The 22,046-nt window shown below is 41.3% G+C and overlaps 1 protein-coding gene across 1 annotated transcript in view; it reads left to right on the top strand.

Moving 5' to 3' along the window:
• LOC143289000 (uncharacterized) overlaps positions 1-22,046 on the top strand; it is a 138,886-nt gene that overhangs the window by 93,356 nt on the left and 23,484 nt on the right. Inside the window, exons 17-20 of the mRNA XM_076597746.1 lie at positions 4,975-4,992; positions 15,880-16,005; positions 17,117-17,204; positions 18,382-18,447. Coding sequence (XP_076453861.1) covers positions 4,975-4,992; positions 15,880-16,005; positions 17,117-17,204; positions 18,382-18,447 — 298 coding nt within the window. The remainder of the gene's footprint in view (positions 1-4,974; positions 4,993-15,879; positions 16,006-17,116; positions 17,205-18,381; positions 18,448-22,046) is intronic.

Genomic DNA, 22,046 nt, shown 5'->3' with positions numbered 1-22,046 from the left:
CAAGCTATAACCACAGTATAAGAAGCATTAAGAAGCCTTGCAATTTCTTGAAGCTTTTCAAACACTGACTGTTCTATGAGACAGGAGAGATTCTGCTGTGATGTGAGGCATCAAGCTATAACCACAGTATAAGAAGCATTAAGAAGCCTTGCAATTTCTTGACGCTTTTCAAACAATCTCGAGAGTTCTACCACCGTGACCCGTCCTTGTTTGGTGTTTTGTGTGTGGAGACGGTGTAACCTTGCTTCGTTGAACACGTGTCGCCGTCTCTTCTTCATGGTGTTTTCTGAGTGTTGTTCTCTCCCCTTTCTCTCTTCTTCTTCTTCTTCTTCTTCAGACGTCGACGCCCAAAAATGTGCGGCGAGCCGTTGGTCGAATAGTAGGTTCTCTGGGTGTTGTCTGGTGGCTTGATCCGTTGTCGTTGTTGTTGTTGGTGGTGGTGGTGGTGGTGGGTGGTGTGTTTGAAGTCTCTGACCGGTTCCGGTGTTGTGTTCCTCCTCACTGTTGAGTCTGCACTGCTCCCTTGCTAATCTTTTGGTTGTTGTTGTTGTTGATGTGGTCACTTGTTTGTTTGTTTGTTTTTTTTTGTTTGTTTTTTTTGGTGTCTTCTTCCCCCCAAGGCTTTGAGGAGAAATGTTTAGACAGATTCAGAACTTTTTTTTTTTTTTTTTTTAGCCTGTGTCTCTTGTCAGTGGGAAGTGAAGATGTAGAATGCTGTAAAAATTCTTTTCTGCTGAGTGGTCATTGTCACGTAATCGGAAGAAAGATATGTGCTGTTCGGGTTTGAAATTTGTTGTGGGTCCGGTTTGATGGCAGGGAGCATGCATTGAAGTAGTTCATGTTAGTGAGCAGCGTCCAGTGAGCAGAAGGGGAGGGGGTGTGGGGGGTAGTTGGGGGGGGGGAGGGGGGGGGGGGCTTGGGTGGTGGTGGTGGTGGAGAGAGAGTGGTAGTAGGTTGGGCGAAATGGGATTGTATTGTATTACTTTTTGTCACAACAGAGTTCTCTCTCTGAAGTTACGGCTGCTCTCCCCTGGGAGAGTTGCGTCGCGACAGTGTAGTGTTGTTACCCAGTCTTAGTTTCTTTTTTCTGCGTGTAACTGTAAGTGTATTTGTTTTCCTATCAGATTAGGTTTGTTTTTTTTCTACAGAATTTTGCCTGGGACAGCTTTGTTGCTGTGGGTTCTTTAACATGCTAAGCTTAGTACTTGCTACACACAGGGCCTCGGGGTTTATTGTCTCATCCAAATGACGAGCTTCCAGACCACCACTCAGGTCTAGTGGATGGGGAGAAATTACTGGCGAGCGTGAGATTCAAACCTGTGCGCTCAGATTCTCTCGCTTCCTCAGCGTTAACACTTTGCCGCTGCTCTGCTGGGATGAAATGGATAGTGATGATACCCCTTGTGAACGTAGTGAGGGAGGAGTACAGAGTTGGAAAGGGCAAGCAGGGGATGGTGGGAGGCTGGGGAGGGGGTGGGTGAGGGGGTTAGTGGAGCTGTGTCAGGTTCATGCCTTATCTCCCTTGGCTGCTCTTTGTTGAACAGCGTTTTTCTGCGTCCATCGTTTTTCTGCGTCCATCCCTTTGTGACGGCTTCTTGCACTGATTTTGGTTTTAGTTTTATTATTTTATTATCATTTTTGGAATGGATTTTTTTTCCACAAGGCCCTGGTTCGATTTTCTGATCGACGGTTTGGGTTTTTTTGGAATTTGTTTTCGGTTTCAATTTGTTCGGAGATTTCACCATGAGAGGGATTTTGTGTTGAAGGCGTGTGATATGTTTTTTTCTTGACTTTTCTTGGCTTTTGGTTTTTATGGGATTTATTTCTACTTTTTTTTTCTTGTTCCTTTTTATGTTTTTCTTTAGATCGGTTTTCACAGGATTTTTGTTTTGTTTTTGATTCTGTTTTTCTTTTGTGTGTGTGTGTGTGATTAATGCCCCTTTTTTCCCGTAGTATCACGTTGTTTTTCATTTATTGGAAAAGAAAATCTTTTTCAAGTGTTCTTTTCTTTCTTCTTTTTAATTGGCCACGCTAAGACATAAGTAAAATACTGAGATTTTCTGTTACACTCCTGTTCATCTTTTTTCTTTTTCCTTGCTCAGACTTTCAAGTTCAGAACTAAACAGTGAAGCATGTTTCTTTTAATGTGTCTTTCCCTCATGATATTTGGCTCCTTTTCTTGTAACAGTGTTGGTGAACCTTTGATAATATGTCCCCAAAACAAATCTGTGTTGAGAAACACTCATTCCAGAGGTCGTCTGTTAACGTGCCTTAAAACCCTGAGAATGGGGCTGTTCCAATGAGACCTTTGAACACCCCTCATACCCCACCAACCCCTGTTTAGCCCCCCTCCCCAGGGATCAGGTTCGACATCGGTCATCGGTCATTGACGCATTTAATTTTGAAATGACCTATTGTTTTTCAAGTTGCCAGGTCACATGACTTATTGTTTTTATGACCAGTCGGTCAACCAAAGTAACCATCTCTCTCTCTCTCTCTCTCTTTAACGATCGCGATCGCTTTGTCGTCTGCTCCGACAGGAAATGACTATAGACTGGTTTATTAAAATACGGATCCGTGACGAAACGAAATCCGAAACGAATCTTTATTGCTGCCTTTCGCGAGCTTCGGCAAGAAGAATTGGCGTTCCCACTTTTGCATTAACCGAGTTTTTAGAAAGACACACAGAAGTTATGTTAGGGACGGGTGATATTTGACCTATTGATTTTCAAAATGACCTATTGATTTTATGTTCTTCCGGTCATATGACCTATTGTCTATTGAACCCAACCTGATCTCTGCCTCCCCCACACCACCACCACCACCACCTCTCTCCCAGTCTTTTGTCTAAGTCTCTGTCTCTCTCTGTCTGCCTATCTGTCTGTCTCTTCCAGTCTTTTGTCTCAATCTCTATCTGTCTCTCCCTATTTGATCTTTATCTTTGTATTCTCTTATCTCTTTTGCCTCTGAATGAATTGGTTGGATGATAATCCTTTTTTAAAAAAAACCACCAATACCATCTATAGTTGACATCCATGATTCCCGTTCCTCACTTTCTTTTCTTTTTCTTTTTTTAAAGTGTTTCTAGAATTCTTTTCAGTTGTTTATTTCTGTATTCAGACCAGTTCTGTCTGGAATTCTGCTTTGTTTAGATTGGCACTTCAGTGATTGATTCTGGAAGCCTGTTAAGCCAGATATCTACTTGCATAGCGTTTCATCAATGATTGTTAGATTTTTCATGTTGGGGAACAATTCTGACCCTTGCTGGGATGCCCAGGGTTCTTTGCCTTGCATTGGTTAGATTTTGTTTGAAAGGTTTGCATGATTCTGCCACTTTTGTTTTCATACTTGATTTTTTTTTTTGATTGTCCTCTGTCTTTCTGTGAATGACTCAAGTCTGTTTCTCTGTCCATCTCTGCCTCTCTGTCTGACTGTCTCTCTGATTCTCTCTGTGGCTGTCTTAGACATTCCCCTTTTTGTGTATGGGTCAGTGGCCTTCACAAAGGAAGTCTGTGTCAGTGTCTGTGACCGTCTCGTCCGTCGTATTGCACTGTCTTGAGGTTCACGATTTCTTCAGTTATCTTCCTTTGATCCAGCTTCCGTTATCTCTTATTTCCAATCTCCTGTCTCAGTTTTCCCGTCATCTTTTGTTCATTGTGGAACAAAGAGTGTGTGATCAGTTGTGTTTGACTACAACCATCAGAACATCAGAGGATCTAAAATTCTAAGAGGCGACTGCTGTCTTGACTGTTTTGGAGAGAATTTGATTATAGTGGAGAGTATCTTGCCCAAGTTACATCCCCACTCTCTTGGCCAGGAAGGCTTTAGGACAGTTGGCGTCGGGATGATCCCCAGAGGTCAGTTAGCCCCCCAAGGCTGCAGCGCTAAAAGCCAGAACAATCTTACCTCCTAGTTTGAGAGTCGTAGTCCTTGACAAAAGACCTAAGTCCAGACACGGTAGTACAAAAAACGTATGAAATAAACTTGAAGTTTATGGCTTTCTGTGACATGGTATGCAAAGATATTAGACTAAACATGTCTAAAAAAGGTCATTTTGTGCAATTTGTCGTGACGGTTTCCATGGAAACGAATCCAAAATGGCCGACAAACAAAACAATTAAAAGCTTATAACTTCGGTACCTTTATAGATATGTTATTTCTGTTTGTTTTATTTGATTTATTTGTATTTGTTCTTTATTAGAGTGCAGTGGTATTTTGGAGTTTGAATAAATGCATTTATTATTATTTTTGTTGTTGTTGAAATGAGTATAAATTCCTTGACATCATTTCTTTCAAATGAGTGTATATTGATTCTTTTACTAGTACTATACAAACCATTGCACTATAATAAAGATGAATACATAAAGAAAGAAAGTACTAAGTTTGAACATGCTATCTTTTAAAGTTTTTGAGCATTAGCATTTTGAAAAATGGTATTATGAGGACAAAACACAAAACTGAGAAATCAGGAAAAGAAAGAGATGTGCTTGTACTCAAAAGAAATCACACATGTTGATGCTGTTTAAAGCTTTATTTAAGTGAGTATAGTACCCAGGTGAAACGGACTATAAAGATTAGATGTTGAAGAAGCAGATTATGCGAAAAAACGAAAATCACAAAAAAATCATGATATTGGTCAAAATTTCACTACCGTGTCTGGCCTTAAGCTGTAAGTGAATTCCCCCATTGCAGTGGAGAAGCCATTGGTCATACAGCTCTCACTTTGCTGTTGGCCCAGCTGTAAAGCTGATGGAGTGGGGTTTGCTGCATACTTTTAACTTGTTTGTGTGACAGTGTGTTGTGTAATGCTTTTGTGGTGGTGACAGTATTGCTGCGGAGGTGTCTGCCCAGGGTGTGTGCAGGTCTGTGGTCTCTTGTCCATGTGTCTGTTTGCCATGGTGATGTGTACATATATGTCTGTGTGAGAGTGGCTAACTGATGGTCGTGTTGTGTGTGTTTGGTCATCCCTCACAGGAGAACAGCTCCGCCAAGGTGAATAGTGCACTACCTGCCTTTGTCTGTCTGTCTGTCTGTCTGTCTAACCAGCTTTCTGTTCACAGCTTGACGCTCTGCCTGCCTCTCTGTGTGTGTGTGTGTGTGTGTGTGTGTTGCTGAAGGCCTGCAAAAAGAGTGTGCATTGTGAGAAGGCTGGTATGTCTGTGACTTGGCTGTGCTGTACAGTGTACATGGCTTGTAGTGTCTGATCCATTGGTGTGTGTGTGTGTGTGTGTGTGCGGTGTGCCACTGAGGCCAGAGAACTGCAGCCTTGGGCCTCTGGAACTTGCTGCCTGCCACCTCTTGTCTGTGCTTGTGTCTTGTGGGCAGCAGGGTTAACCCTCTCGCTTTCACATAGTTCACAGATAAACTCTCCTTGTGTTTGGCTGTGGCTGGAAGGCTAGAGGGTTAAGGGGGTGTAGGTGTGAGGTCTTCACATGGATGCAGCTAATCTGAAGCCGGCTTCAAATTGGTTTGTGTGTATTTTTAAGTGATGGGACGGACATGGTCGCCTCACTTGTTCATAGCTAGGATGATGGGATTGGCAGCTCCTGATGCAGAGAGTTGCAAGTGATCTCCTCCCTTTGTCGGCTGTCAGAATTTATCAGCCATGTTGAAAAACAATTTGACAAAATTATCAGCCCTGTTGGAATTAATCAGACAGGACTTAATAGAAGACTGTTGTCAAGATTCAAGATTCAAGATTCAAAAACTTTATTACTCAAGGATAAAGATTTTAGGCATCGCCCAGTCTTCCAATCTGTCCTTGTGACAACAATAACAATAACAACATTAACGATAACGACACAAAAATAATAATTTTGTTAACACTGCTACATCCACTGCTACTACAACGAAGAATGATCACCACCATCATCATTAACATCGTAAAAAGTAATAAAACGAACGCATTCATACATTCATATCCATACACATGCACACACTCTCTCCACCCAACACACACACACACACACACACACACACACACACACACACACACATATATATATATACTTATGCACATACAGAGACATGACCGAAGTGAGAAACATATAGCGGACATAAAGAAAACAGAGAAGCACAACTTTACCATTGCACATATACAAAAGTGATTAATTTGCTGATGCAGATGTTACAGGTAATAACATCCAATATACAGGCGAACAAGTAAAAACATTGATTGTCAAAATCAATCAGCCTTGCTAACAAAAAGCAATTTGTCCAGGACTTCATATAAAACTTGCTTGTTGTCCTGTCCAATGCATGTATTTGTATTGTGACATTGTAAGTAAAAGAAACAAAAACTCTTTTTTTTTTTTGATTGATGAAAGATTTTTTTAAGAGTGTATTTCCTGTGAATAAAGTCATCACTTCTCTGGGTGTGTTTTAAGTAGGCTAGTTGATAGAAGCTGAAAGGTGTGATTGAAGCCTGACTGAATGACACAGGAAATGAATGGTTAGCGCCTAAAGGCAGCCCTACCCAGGTCAGTAGCTTATCATGCAAATAACGAAGCGCTTAGAGTTAGGTCTCGGACTGAGGGTGGGCACAATAAAAGTATCCAAGAACAAGAATAAGAACAACAACAATAATAATAATTGTACTTTTATATATCAGTATCAGTAGCTCAAGGAGGCGTCATGCTACACCACATCTGCAAAGCAGATGTCTGACCAGCAGGCTTAGTCAGGCCTTGAGGAAAAAAAAAAAGTAAATAAATAATAGATAAATACATAAAAAAAAGAACTATTACTACTACTAATAATATGTATAAGGTGCAAAACCTTGATGAAGTCAACTATAAGCATACAAAAAAAGAGGAAATAAATAAATAAATAAATAAATAATAATAATAATAATTGAAAAAAAAAAAATAAAAAAATAAATAGAATAAAAATTAAAAAAAACTGAACTGAATTGAACCGGAACGTGAAAAACTGTTTTTAACAGAGACAAATTTTGACACCAGACAGAGCAATGTTTGGGTGCAGTACTCAATGTGTTCATCAAAAAACGGGGATGTTTGTTTGTGACGGAAAAGACCTGCGGTGGTCAGGCCGTGTGATGATGGCTGCACCTGTGTGATGAGTCCTCAGATCTGCTGCTGTCTTGTCTGTCTGTTCCGATTCACGCATGCTTGGGTGTGATGAGAGTGTCGTTGCTGACCTTTGAGTTATCCTGAGCATGGCGCTCTGGTCTTCTTGGAATGTACACACAGCTGGAGTGTGTGTATGTGTGTGTTTGTGTGTGTTTGTGTGCATGTATGTGAATGTATGTGTGTGTGTGTGTGTGCATGTATGCTGTCTATTCACAGTGTCTTGGATAGCTGGTTGAATATGTGTGTGTGTGTGTGTGCATGTATGCACATGTATGGTGTCTGTTCACAGTGTCTTGGATAGCTGGATGAGAGCTAACATAAGACAGAATCCTTATTTTAGCGGAGCTTGCTACAGTGTGCTTGTCTCAATGTCTGTTTTAGTTCTAACAATAACACTACTACATGTCATGTAACCTATTAGTAGTTAAAAAAAAAAAAAAAAGAAAAAAAAAAAAAAAAAAAGTTACGTTGTAGCCTGCCACGAAAGGAAAAGTATCGCTTCATTCTGCTAGAAAACTAAAACGTTGACAGCGAAAAGACCAACATTTGGATGAAAAAGATTTTTTTTTTTTTTTTTCCAAGAGAGCAGAGGCAGAGCAAGTCATTTTGTCTTTTGTCACAGTAACAAACTAATTTTGGGGTATGTGGAGCACTGTTATACACCGGGTTCTTTCAGAATCACTGCTTGCTAAACAAGTGTATGCCTTCTGTTAAAACCCATCTGGAAAAAAAAAAAAAAAAACCAAACTGACCTGCACTATTTTCAGGGGATTGAGGGTGCATGGGAGGGTTAACTCTTTCGGTACTGTGAGAATGACAGCTTGCGTAACCTCCCCCCCCCCCCCCCCAACCCCCCCTCCTTGAAGTCTTTAACAGTAGTTTTTAGATGCTTTAAATACCAACGTGAAATAAATGATAGTTTGTGTGGATAACTCACATATAGCCTCACCTCACCTTCTGTGTATTATTTTTAGGATCACAAGAACTTCAAACAGTTTGCTTAATAGTTTACTTAATACTTTACAAGTAGTGAAACACAGCTGATGCTCGTTTTATGATCATAACAAAACATGCAAGAAATGTTCACTGGAAAATGCTCAAACGGCATCCAAACTTCATCGGATAAGTTGTTTAAAGATTTCCAACACTGGTGTCTCTTTTCTGATTGTTGTTTACTCTCAGATGATCAGTCAAAAAGCCATTTTGATGAATCAGAAAAAAACAGTTTGATTAAAATATATGCATTGAGCGAATGGATGAATTAAAAGAAATAGTCAAACGGCCACCACAGGGGCATGCCATTGATATATTAGAGGCCCCTTTTCATGAAAGTAATTTGATGTCAGTATTTGGACGGGCGCAATAGCCGAATGGTTAAAGCGTTGGGCTTTCAATCTGAGGGTCCCGGGTTCGAATCACGGTGACGGCGCCTGGTGGGTAAAGGGTGGAGATTTTTACAATCTGCCAGGTCAACATATGTGCAGACCTGCTAGTGCCTGAACCCCCTTCGTGTGTATACGCAAGCAGAAGATCAAATACGCACGTTAAAGATCCTGTAATCCATGTCAGTGTTGGTGGATTATGGAAACAAGAACATACCCAGCATGCACACCCCTGAAAGCGGAGTATGGCTGCCAACATGGCGGGGTAAAACGGTCATACACGTAAAAGCCCACTCGCATATATACGAGTAAATGTGGGAGTTGCAGCCCACGAACGCGGAAGAAGAAGAAGAAGAAGATGTCAGTATTGGACTGATTAGGTAGCGTGAGTGGACGGTTGTTAGTGGACGGCTTTGTACAGTATTGTTTGTTGTTGGAACCAAGTCGGATTACTTTGTTGTTCAGTGTGTGGAAAACCCCCCAGAGAGTTTTGTATTTGTATTCTTTTTTATCACAACAGATTTCTCTCTGTGAAATTCGGGCTGCTATCCCCAGGGAGAGCGCGTCGCTATACTACAGCGCCACCCATTTTTTTTGTATTTTTTCCTGCATGCAGTTTTATTTGTTTTTCCTATCGAAGTGGATTTTTCTACAGAATTTTGCCAGGAACAACCCTTTTGTTGCCGTGGGTTCTTTTACGTGCGCTAAGTGCATGCTGCACACGGGACCTCGGTTTATCGTCTCATCCGAATGACTAACGTCCAGACCACCACTCAAGGTCTAGTGGAGGGAGAGAAAATATCGGCGGCTGAGTCGTGATTCGAACCAGCGCACTCAGATTCTCTCTCGCTTCCTAGGCGGACGCGTTACCTCTAGGCCACCACTCCACTGTTCAAACATACAGTCAAGAGTTCTGGACAGCAGCAATTTGGCAGCACAGGGACTGGTGGATCTGACTGAACTCTGTCTCACAGAGAAAACCAGAACCTGTGGATGTCCTTTTGGGTACCATTGTTAAAAGAATCTGGAGAGTAGATAAGGAAAGAGGCAGGTCAGGTGTCCGTTTGAACCCCCCTGAAGTTGTACAAAGTTTAGAAAAAGAAAAAATGAGAAATAATGAAGGATGGGTTAAGGAGAATAATAATAATGATGATAATAATAATAATATAATGATAATAATAATAATGGTATTTATTTAGCTCTGAATCTTGTGCAGAGACAAATCTAAGGGAAGGGAAGGGGTGGAGTTTGTTTAGAAATCTGTCAGAGGGAAGGTGTCTGGATCGTCTGCTCCTGTTTTTGTAAGTTCTTCAGAAAGGAAGGAGGATATTAGACAGAGGTCTGACTGTGAGCATGCACTGAAGAAATCTGCCAGGAGGCTCTGTTAATGTGGCTGGCTAGGCAGTAACTGCAGCAGTGATTGTAGTCATGGTAATAACAGCATGGGAAGTTTCACAAGTTCTGATATGCGGAGGATTTTACTTTACATCCTATATATATATGTATATCTATGTCTAGGTGTGTATATATATATATATATATATATATATATATATATATATGTGTGTGTGTGTGTGTGTACATTTTTTATGTGTTAAGTTATTTTAAGGAATATGAATATTTGTGCATTCTGTTTGTGTATGACTAAGTTTAGTTATTATTTTTGAGTATGTGTGTGCGGTGTATGCTTCCCCCCTCCCTAGGTTACAGTGTTCCTTTTTTTTTTCTTTTTTTTTTTTTAATGTATAATTATGCATTTTGGTTGTGCTTTGTTTTGGGTATGTTTGTTTGTTTTGTTGTTTTTTCTGGTTTCAGTTGGCACAGCGGGCCTGATGTATAATACACTGTTGTTTGTTCGTTCCCTTAACTTTTTCATTATTGCTATGTTCTGTGTGTGTGTTTTTTTTTGTCTTTTCCATGACAGAGTCGCATGTATACTCAGCCATCATCCACTTACTCTCGATTGCGGCCTCCGTCATCCTCTGTTCATCGTGTAAATGTCTTGAGCTTGGATTTTTCTTTGGTGCTGGTCCCCCCACCCCTTAACCCTTCCCTCCCTCCCGGGGGGCCTCCCTCCCTCTGTTGCTGTGTTTCCTGTGTAGTGTGTGTGTGCGAGTTAGAAACGCTTGGTGTTTTTGTTTCTGCTGGCGGCTTTTGGAGGCTGTATTCTACTCTTTTTCTTTTTTTAATTTATTTATTTATTTTTATTTTTTAGAAAATTGTGGGGTTTATTATTGTTCCCCTCCTTTTTTTTTTTCCTGACAGTAAATAATTATACGGACAGGGATATGAGTGGAAAAGGAGCGTTAAAGAAAAAACTTTTGTTGAGTATCGTTCATGTGGTCATGCAGCCATGTAGATGCATCTACAGGCGCATGAATGCACACGAATACTGTCGCTCAAGTGTACTAGTTTCAGTTTGAGAAAAAAGGGGAGGGGCAGAGACATGTACGGGTACCCTGACTGGTTGACAGTATATGGCATGTGATTTCCTGATGAAATCATTGTAATGGCAGATTGAAGGGCAAGTGACTGGCGCAAAAGCCGAGTGGTTAAAGCATTGGACTTTCAATCTGAGGGTCCCGGGTTCGAATCTCGGTAACGGCGCCTGGTGGGTAAAGGGTGGAGATTTTTCCGATCTCCCAGGTCAACAGTTGTGTAGACCTGCTAGTGCCTGAACCCCCTTCGTGTGTATACGCAAGCAGAAGATCAAATACGCACGTTAAAGATCCTGTAATCCATGTCAGCATTCGGTGGGTTATGGAAACAAGAACATACCCAGCATGCACACCCCCGTAAACGGAGTGTGGCTGCCTTCATGGCGGGGTAAAAACGGGTCATACACGTAAAAGCCCGCTCGTATACATACGAGTGAATGTGGGAGTTGCAGCCCACGAACGCAAAAGAAAGAAAAGAAAGAAAGAAAGAAGGGCAAGTGAAATCAGTTATAAAAAAAAAAAAAAAAAAAAGGGAAAGAGAACAGTATTTGAAAATAAAAGATTGAGAGCAGAAACAGTATAGATAATGGGCAAAAAGCAAATAATACACAGGCCAACACAGTAATGGATAATGGGCAAAAGCCGGTAAGACAAAGTACAAAGGCAAAAACAGTAATAGATAATGGGCTAATACAGTCATCGATAATGGACAACACCAGTTTTTGATGATCGGCAAAAGCAGTAATAGATGGGCCAAAACAGGTACAGTCAATGGACAAGGGCAAAAACTGCTAGAGATAATGGGCAAAAACAGTTATCGATGATAGGTAGAAACAGTCATTAGTAGTGGGAAACAAAAACAGTTATCGATAATAGGTAGAAACAGTCATTAGTAGTGGGAAACAAAAACAGTTATCGATAATAGGTAGAAACAGTCATTAGTAGTGGGAAAAAACAGTAATAGATGGGCAAAAACAGGTTAAGTCAATGGACAAAGACAAAAACAGATATCGATAATGGATAAGAATGATCAATGATAATTTGTGAAAACATGAATCGATAATGGGCAAAAACGGTAATAGATGGGTTTAAAAAAAACAAAACAAACGATATAGGCAACAGACAGTAGGAAAAACAGGAAAATCAGAGTAAAGTGCCGTTCCTTGGGACACAACACCATGCCGAAACGCGGCCTGGAACCCTGATCGTTGCTGGTGATGCATCCGTCAAACACGGTTTTGTCACTGGCAGATAATGAAAACAATACTCTGAAGTCAAGTTAAGGGGCAGCAGGTCTGGATTAGCCTGGCTCTAAACAGGCCATAATGTTTGATCAGAGGAGAACCGTATAGCAAACGGTAGCGTGAAAGGTTAATTTGCAGGATCCTGTTAACACTGGAAGGGGGTGTGGGGGGGGTTAGTGTCGTGCAGTGTTTTTGGAAGTTGTGGCGAAGGGCGCAGTAGCCGAATGGTTAAAGCGTTGGACTTTCAATCTGAGGGTCCCGGGTTCGAATCTCGGTGACGGTGCCTGGTGGGTAAAAGGTGGAGATTTTTCCGATCTCCCAGGTCAACATATGTGCAGACCTGCTAGTGCCTGAACCCCTTTTGTGTGTACATGCAAGCAGAAGATGAAATACGCACGTTAAAGATCCTGTAATCCATGTCAGCGTTCGGTGGGTTATGGAAACAAGAACATACCCAGCATGCACACCCCCGAAAGTGGAGTATGGCTGCCTACATGGCGGGGGTAAAAACGGTCATACACGTAAAAGCCCACTCGTGTATATACGAGTGAACGTGGGAGTTGCAGCCCACGAACAAAGAAGAAGAAGAAGTTGTGGTAATAGCTTGATATTGAAGCAGGGCTGACCATTCTTTTTGGCATGATGATTTTTTTCTTTTTTTTTTTTTCTTTTTTGCTTGTGGGTGCTTGGTCTGTACGCTGTTGCTCTGCTTTTTTTTTTATTGAGTTACCACCTCCTCCCCCCCCCCCCCCCTCATACCCCCAGTATGTACTTTGTTGTTCATAGGATTGGACTTGGAACGGTATCCGAGAAAAAGAAAAATTGAGACCTAAAGTCTCATTTTATGGTTATGGAGAAAAGAAAAAAAAAATAGTGTGGTGTTGATTAGAAAAGATGATTTTTTTTTTTGATTTTTTTTTTTTTAATAAAGTGCATGCATGGTGGCCTGTAGTCTTGTTGTGTGGTTTGGAGGAAGATTAAAAAGCGTTGTTGATTAGGAAAGATGATTTTTTTAAAAGTGCATGCATGGTGGCCAATAGTATTATTGTATGGTTTGGAGGAAGGAAAAAAAAAAAAAAGCGTTGTTGATGAGGAAAGAACATTTGGTTCATGTATGCATGGCGTTTGTCTTTGTCCCTGTTCTTTCTTCCCTCTGTTTTTGTATTCTGTAGCTGTTTCTTTATGTATTGCTGCCATCCTTCTGTGATCAGCTTATACGGTATGATAGAAATGAGCATTTTTCTGCGATAAGCTTACTGCAGAGTGTATGGCATCTGATATTACCCCTTTCTCTTGGTGATAAAAGTATCTGCACTGTTTTTTAATTTTTTTTTTCTTAATATAATTTATTATAAAAAAACAAACTTTTTTAATGTATTGTTACTGATATGACTGCATTTTCCCTGCGATGAAGGTGTGTGTACCACTTGTTACTCCCAGCCAGTTGTGTAGTGTATGCATAATGATGTTACCTCTTCCTCCCCATGGCAAAGGTGTATGTACCATTTGTTAACCTCCAATGTGTCTGTACCATCCATTCGTTACCTCCAGCCAGCTGTATACACTGATATTACCTCTCCTTCCCCATGGTAAGGTACCTGTACCATTTGTTACCCCCAGCCGGCTGTGTATTCAGTTTCAGTTTCACTTTCTCAAGGAGGCGTCACTGCGTTCGGACAAATCCATACACGCTACACCACATCTGTTGAGCAGATGCCTGACCAGCAGCATAACCCAACGCGCTTAGTCAGGCCTTGAGTGCATGCTTACATATTTGTGTACCTATGAAAGTGGATTTCATTTTACGTAATTTCGCCAGAGGACAACACTCTCGTTGCCATGGGTTCTTTTTCAGTGCGCCAAGTGCGTGCTGCACACGGGACCTCGGTTTATCGTCTCATCCGAAAGACTAGACGCTCAGTTTGATTTTCCAGTCAAACTTAGGAGAAAGGGCGAGAGCGGGATTCGAACCCACACCCTCACGGACTCTCTGTATTGGCAGCTGAGCGTCTTAACCATTCTGCCACCTTCCTCCTGCTGTGTAGTGTATGCATAATGGTGTTACCCCTTCCGCCCCATGGTAAAGGTATCTGTAACATTTTTACCCCGACCAGCTGTGTAGTGTATGTATACTGATATTACCTCTTCCCCCCCATGGTAAAAATATCAGTACCATGTTACCTCCAGGCAACATTATTCCTTCTTTCCCGGCCTGGCTGCTTTACCCTCATAATCTCCATTGTTATTCTTGTATCAGGCTCTGTACTTTGCCTCTCAGATTGATAGATACATTACTGTACAGATTGTTAAGGAATATTACTGTATATGTTACAAGGACGCAACAGTGGTCTTTGAATTATTAGGGGATAGTTAAAATGTGTAGCCAGAATATTATTAACAGTTCACCGGTTGTTTGTGGATGTGTGCGTGCGTGCATATGTTTGTGTTGCATGCATGTGCTATTGTGAAAAAGGACAGCATATTGAGCTAAACTTCTAACATTTGTGATGTGCTTGTTGGTATAACATTGGGCATTTTTGTTACATGGGCTGCTGTTCTTTCAAAAAAATAGTGAAACAGATTTTGATGTGGGGATTTGAAGTGGTTTTTGTGTGCACAATGCTCAAGTAGCAAATATGATTTATTAACAAACTTGCAATACTCGCATAATGGTTTGAGCATCTAACGTTTTGTTACATTTATATAGCAACAGACCACTGACATATACTTGCCTGCAGTGAATATAATTGTTGTGTGTTTTGATGTGCATAATGTTGAACAATCATCCAGTATTCTGTATTCTATTGGCAGTATACTGCAGGTTTGTTTTACACAGCAGGATATCTGCTGATCTTTGAAAGCAAATCTTGATGATATGGAAACAGAATGCTGTTATATTTGTACTTTGTTAAATTGTGTGTGTGTGTGCGTGCATGCATTTGTGTGTGCATGCATGTGTGGGTGTGCATGTATGCTCATTTGCTTGAATACCAGTGTGCACAGATGTTACATTATTCTGCTAACTTAATGTAATGTTTCTGTAAGAGAGAACGAGAAAGAAAAAAAAAGTGTCTGTATATTCTGATGTGCTGCTGTTATCGCAGTATTCCTTCTAGGACTGTTCATCAGTACTAAATGAAACTTGGGAGAGAATGATGCAATACTGTATGTTTACCGTAGTGCTGGTCCTGATGTTCAGTCATAATACTCCACACCAACCCATAGCAGCTGATTTTGTCATTTACCAGCAGTGTCGCTTCCGCAAGTGTAATTTTGTTCTTTGCACCTTCATGTATGTGTGTGTGTTTTATTTTATTTTTTAATTATTGTTTCCCCTGTTAACTTTATTCTAAGTTAATGGAAAAGCTTTTTTTTTCTTTTTTTTTTCCCTCAAGGTAAGAGACAGCAACGCCTTAACTTTATTTCATTCATGTAGTGATTGTATTCTATTTTGATTTAGTTTGGTTTATTTTGCTTTATTTATTTATTTTATTATCATGTTATTCCCCCGCCTGTCTGATAATTATAACCAAACAGTGGAAAGACGTTAAACGATGAGTGCAGTGTTTGTGGGTATGAGGTTGGAGTGGGAGGATGTACCAAATGTCCCCGTATCATTGTTAATATTATTAATATTATGAATATGCATGCAAAAAAAAATTTTAAAAAGTGAGGGTGTATAAAGTGTGAAACTTCGTGTTGTGTCGTGTGTGGTGGCGTCCAGGAGGAGGAGTTCAAGGCCAAGCACCAGCAGGTCAAGGCCCAGCACCAGGTGGAGGCTCAGCGCCTCAAGTCACGCCTGGAGGACCACAGGTCAAAGGGCACCTCCGCCACCTCCATGGGGGCCAAGGTCAGTGGCGTGCTCGGTCCTGTAGCAGTTTCAGTTTCAGTTTCTGGTCAAACAGAGTGCCAGATTTTTGCTTGAGTTTTCTGAGTTTGATACCCGTTGAACCTGGTGGCTTAAGGGTGGAGATTTGTTTTGATCTCCCAGGTCACCATTATGTGCAGACCTGTTAGTGCCTGAACCCCCTTTGTGTGTATGCACGCAAAAGGGAGTGATGGCCTAGAGGTAACGCGTCCACCTTGGAAGCGAGAGAATCTGAGTGCGCTGGTTCGAATCACGGTTCAGCCGCCGATATTTTCTCCCCCTCCACTAAACCTTGAGTAGTGGTCTGGACGGACGCTAGACATTTGGATGAGACGATAAACCAAGGTCCCATGTGCGGCATGCATTTAGCGCACGTAAAAGAACCCACGGCAACAAAAGGGTTGTTCCTGGCAAAATTCTGTAGAAAAATCCACTTCGATAGGAAAAACAAAGAAAACTACACGCAGGAAAAAATACAAAAAAATGGGTGGCGCTGTAGTGTAGCGACGCGCTCTCCCTGGGGAGAGCAGCCCGAATTTCACACAGAGAAATCTGATGTGATAAAAAGAAATACAAATACAAATAAAAAGATGAAATATGCATGTTAAAGATCCTGTAATCCATGTTGGCAGTAGGAGGGTTATGGGAACCAGAACGTAACCAGCATATACCCCTTGAAAACGACACAAAGTCGCTGACGTGGGCGACGGGCTCAATAGCCGAGTGGTTAAAGCGTTGGACTGTCAATCTGAGGGTCCCGGGTTCGAATCACGGTGACGGCGCCTGGTGGGTAAAGGGTGGAGATTTTTCCGATCTCCCAGGTCAACATATGTGCAGACCTGCTAGTGCCTGAACCCCCTTTGTGTGTATATGCAAGCAGAAGATGAAATACGCACGTTAAAGATCCTGTAATCCATGTCAGCGTTCGGTGGGTTATGGAAACAAGAACATACCCAGCATGCACACCCCTGAAAACGGAGTATGGCTGCCTGCATGGCGGGGTAAAAACGGTCATACACGTAAAAGCCCACTTGTGTGCATACGAATAAACGCAGAAGAAGAAGAAGAAGCTGACGTGTGTGTCCACTTACAGCGGCCAGGGGGATCAGACACTGACAACAAGCGGCAGTCTGGTGGAGGGAGGTCAGGGGCCACGACTGCTGGCAGAAGTACTCGGCCAGGTGGGTGATGTCCCTTGAAATGTTCATGCATGTCAGATGTATGTCTTGTACTTGTGGAGAATTCCTTTCAATCTGTTAGTATCTTGTTTAGAAAAAAAAAAAAAAAAAAAAAAAAAAAAAAACACACAAAAACAAACAAGCAAGCAAACAAACAAGAAACACACACACACAAACACACACACACACACACACACGATAAAACAGGGTATCTGATTCACATAATGAATGTTTTGAACACAATTTAAAAAAAAAAAAAAGAGAAAAATCCTCATGGTTGTTGTGCATTGATCAGTTTACCTTCTGCCTGGGTTTTTATTGTGAGTGTCTATCTGTTTGTCGTTTAAAAAGTGTTTTGCATTTTGGATGATGATAGTTGACTAATGTTGTTCGCAGGTAGCGGTGTGTTGTGGTTCAGTGTGTGACCTAAGGACTGTGCGTAGGTGGATGCAGTGTGTTCAGTAGAGGAACCTCCCCGCCCCTAATCTGTGTCTTGGGAGAAGATGATACCTGTCGTGTGACTGACCGATAGATGGAGAATGGTGTAGATGGTGTGGTGATTTGTTGATTGATAGTGCATGGAGGGGGGATAGGAGGTCAGAAATGCTCTGGGAAATTAACCGAAGTCTGTTCAGGATCGGCAGTGTTGTTAGTGGTTAGGACTGGGTTGTGTGTGTGTCTGTGTGTGTGTGTGTGTGTGTGTGTGTGTGTGTGAGTGTTGTGTTGATCAGTCTCTGTGTTTTGAGTGGTAGGGACTGGGTTTGCATCGATCAACTCTTGGTGTTGTGTTGTGAGTTTGTGTGTGTGTATGTGTGTGTGTGTGTGTGTGTGCGTGTGTGTGTGTGTGAGTGAGTCAGTGAGTGAGTGAGTGTTGTGTTGATCAACTCTTGGTGTTGTGAGTAGTGTGTGCGTCAGTGTTGTTTCAGTCAACTTTTGGTGTGTGTGTGTGTTGTGTCGATTAACTCTTGATGATGTTTTGTGAGTGTGTGTGTGTGTGTGTGTGTGTGTGTATGCATCTGTCACTCTGTTTGCTAGTGTGTGTGTGTGTGTTGTGTTGATCAGCTCTTGGCATTGTGTTGTGAGTAGTGTGTGTGTGTGTGAGTGTTGTGTTGGTCAGTTGTTGATGTTGGTGTTGGTGTTGTGGGTGGTTAGGACTGTCCCTCTTGTTGTGTCCACACAGATCAGCTATCGCGGAGTCATGTGACCAATGGCCGCTCCTCTGGCCAGACCAGCAAACAGACATCTGGTGTGTTACAGTGTGCCTGCTTGTCCCCCTTGTCTCTGTTTCTTTTTGTTGTTGGTTTTTTTTTAACCCTTGCCTTGGTGTATTGCACTTTGTTGTGACTTTGTGGACTTGTCTTAGCAAGGTATTTGGATAAAAGATTTTTAAAAAAAATCTTTAAGAAAAAAAAATTGTTTGTTTGAAGGATTATTGTCTGCAGCAGCTTTTATCTGTTTTTATAAACAGGATTTATCAGGTTGTGAATGCCATTTATATATTCGTTTCAGTATTTTTATTATCATTTAAAAAAAAAATTGTATATAGATTTGTACAAATATAAGTTATATGGTAAAAGATTTGATGACTTTGATAAAGTTTTAGCAGCCGAAAAAAAAGGTTTGTTTTTTTTCTGTTGAAGGTTATTCTGTTCATTAGACTGCAGAAATAGTTGGACACTTTTTGTCTTTTAACGGGCAGTTTCGATTTATATTGTGATTTCTTGGTTGCTACAGTGTGTGATTTTGGTCCTTTGAATGAGCAGTTTTGATATGGATTGGGATTGCTTGGTTGGTTAGTGTAGTGTGTGCTTATCGTCTTTTAAAGCCAGACACGGTAGTACAAAAACGTATGAAATAAACTTGAAGTTTATGGCTTTCTGCGACATGATATGCAAAGATATTGGACTAAACACGTCTAAAAAGGTCATTTTGTGCAATTTGTCATGACGGTTTCCATGGAAACGAATCCAAAATGGCCGACAAGCAAACAAAAATTAAAAGCTTAGAACCTCTTTACCTTTATAGATATGTTATTTCTGTTTGCTTTATTTGATTTGTTTGTATTTGTTCTTTATTATAGTGCAGTGGTATTTTGGAATTTGAATAAATACTTGTTGTTGAAATGTGTATAAATTCCTTGACATTTTTTTTTTCAAATGAGTGTATATTCATTCTTTTACTAGTACTATACAAACCACCGCACTATAATAAAGATGAATACATAAAGAAAGAAAGTACCAAGTTTGAACATGCTATCTTTTAAAGTTTTTGAGCATTAGCATTTTGAAAAATGGTATTACGAGGACAAAACACAAAACTGAGAAACAGGAAAAGAAAGAGATGTGCTTGTACTCACAAGAAATCACACATGTTGATGCTGTTTGAAGCTTTATTTAAGTGAATATAGTACCCAGGTGAAACGGACTATAAAGATTAGATGTTGAAGAAGCAAATGATGTGAAAAAACGAAAATCACAAAAAATCATGATTTTGGTCAAAATTTCACTACCGTGTCTGGCCTTAATGGGTAGTTTTGATTTAGATAGTGATTGCTTGGTTTGTTATAGTGTGTGCTTTTGGTCTTTTTAATGGGTGTTATTGATTTAGACGGTGATTGCTGGGTTGGTATAGTGTGTGACAGATACATGATGGCGAAATGGAGACATGTGTGGCTGATGTTTAGGACACAGGGAAAGGGACGGAAGAGAACGACAGTGCAGTGTGGCCATAGCATTGCTATGAAGGACAGCTAAATATACATACAGACCTGCCACCTGATACAATTTGAGTGTAGTATACTCCATTGAGCTTCGGGGTGTAATCCATCAACACTCAGAATGAAAATGCTACGCTGAAGTAGCAGATATCAAGCAGCGTTATTTGCTTTGATGAATCAGTTAATACCGTGGGCGAATTGAATTTGGGTGAAAGGGGAAGGAGGGGGCTGGAAACATGGCCTGTGTCGTGGGGCTGTTGCTGAGAGTCCATGAGAATTTTCATTCCGTGGCTCACGATTGGCCTGAGCCAATCAGAGCTCAGTTGACCTCCCCCCCCCCCACCCCCGACACCCCCCTGTTGCAGAGAATTAGACTGTTTCTTCCTCCTGCTCTCATTCTCATGGGGTGTTTGCTGTCCTCCTCAGGCTTTCCATGTTGGAAAGAAAATGTCTGTGGAAAGAAAATCTTGCGATGAATTGATGTCAGCAGTAATGAATCGAGCATCGGCAAAGCTTACTGTGAAGAATTCCCCAGTATTCTCAGCCTTCTTGTGCTTTATATGTTTAGAGTTAATGTACTCGAGCCAAAAGAAAAACCCCCAGTGAATTTACAGACAGTAAAGTTGTATCTTATCATTCTTACCTTACCTTACCTCACCAAACCCAGTCTAATCAAATCAGATCTAATCTAATCTTATCATTCTCAATTCAAACCACACTCTGTGCACTGCGTGTCGAATCAACTTCAAAGTGTCACACCGCAGAATCAGTATTTTACAACACGTTAAAACCTCCAGACGCGTGATAGGAAAGGCATCAGTTCCATCGTTCTTTTGGAATGCCAGTTGGACTACAGATAAGCATTGGTGCTGCAGCTACTGCTTGGCTCAAATGATGAAAATGTTACTCTTCATGTCTTGTTAGGGGGGTTGGCAGGTCTCTGTACACATGCACTCCCTCTTACATGCAGACATACCTGCACACTTTGCAGTATTATACAGTATTGTACGGTTTGTGCATTTGTGACAGCCAGGATGGACCCATTGCATTCTAGTACAGCAAAGTAGACTGAACGAAAAACAAAAAAAAGTCTTTCTTTAAAAATAGTGTGGTGACAAATGTTTCAACAAGATCTGCACTTGAGAACTCAGGGATGGTTTGCATGATCCTCAGTGTTGAGGGCAGTGTGCTTTGTTTTTCCCCTCTGACCAACCCAGAGAACTAAGGGGTGATGTTTTTGACTTTCCCCACTGATTAATCCATAGAACTAAGGGTTGATGTGGCTGACAGTGTATTTGCCCACCCCCCACCCCTTACCTCCCCCCCCTGACTAACCCAGAGAACTAAAAGGTGATGTAGATGAACCTCAGTGTTGAGTGCTGTGTGCTTGGCTTTCCCCCCCCTGACTAACCCACAAATCTAATTTTCAGTTTAAGTTTCTCAAGGAGACGTCACAGTATATATATATATATATATATATATATATATATATATGCAACACCACATCTGGTAGGCATATGCCTGACAGCAGCATAATCCAGCGCTCTTAGTCGGGCCTTGATTACATGCATGTATATTCGTGTACCTATCAGATCGGATATCTCCTACAGAATTTTGCCAGAGGACAGCATTCACGTTGCCGTGGATTCTTTTTCAGTGCATGAGCTGCACATGGGACTTTCAGTTTATTGTCTCAACCGAATGACTTTACGCTCAGTTTGATTTTCCACTCAAACTTGGGGAGATTAACTCTTTCCATACGAACGGCGAAAGAGACGACGTTAACAGCGTTTCACCCCAGTTCCCATCATCAAAATATTGCAAGCGGAAGGCTCTTATACTGAAGACGTGAATGTTGACAAAGAATACCACAATTCTGGCGACGGAAGCTAAAGGTTGGGTCATTGAGACACCCACTGGACATCCCGAGGGGTCTGTGTAGAGGAGAAGAGAGGACTGGCCGTACTGAGTGAGTTAAGGGCAAGACAGGGTATTCGAACCCAGACTCGCATGGACACTGTATTGACAGATTAAACGCCTTCACCGTTTCTGGCACCTTTCCTCCTCCCTGTGTGTGGCTCTTCCTGTGCGTGGCTTTTCCCCTCTGTGTATGGCTGGCTTTCCCCGCC

This window comes from Babylonia areolata, chromosome 13 (assembly GCF_041734735.1).
Source record: "Babylonia areolata isolate BAREFJ2019XMU chromosome 13, ASM4173473v1, whole genome shotgun sequence".
Lineage (NCBI taxonomy): Eukaryota > Metazoa > Mollusca > Gastropoda > Neogastropoda > Buccinidae > Babylonia > Babylonia areolata.
This window is presented reverse-complemented; position numbering and strand designations above follow the sequence as displayed.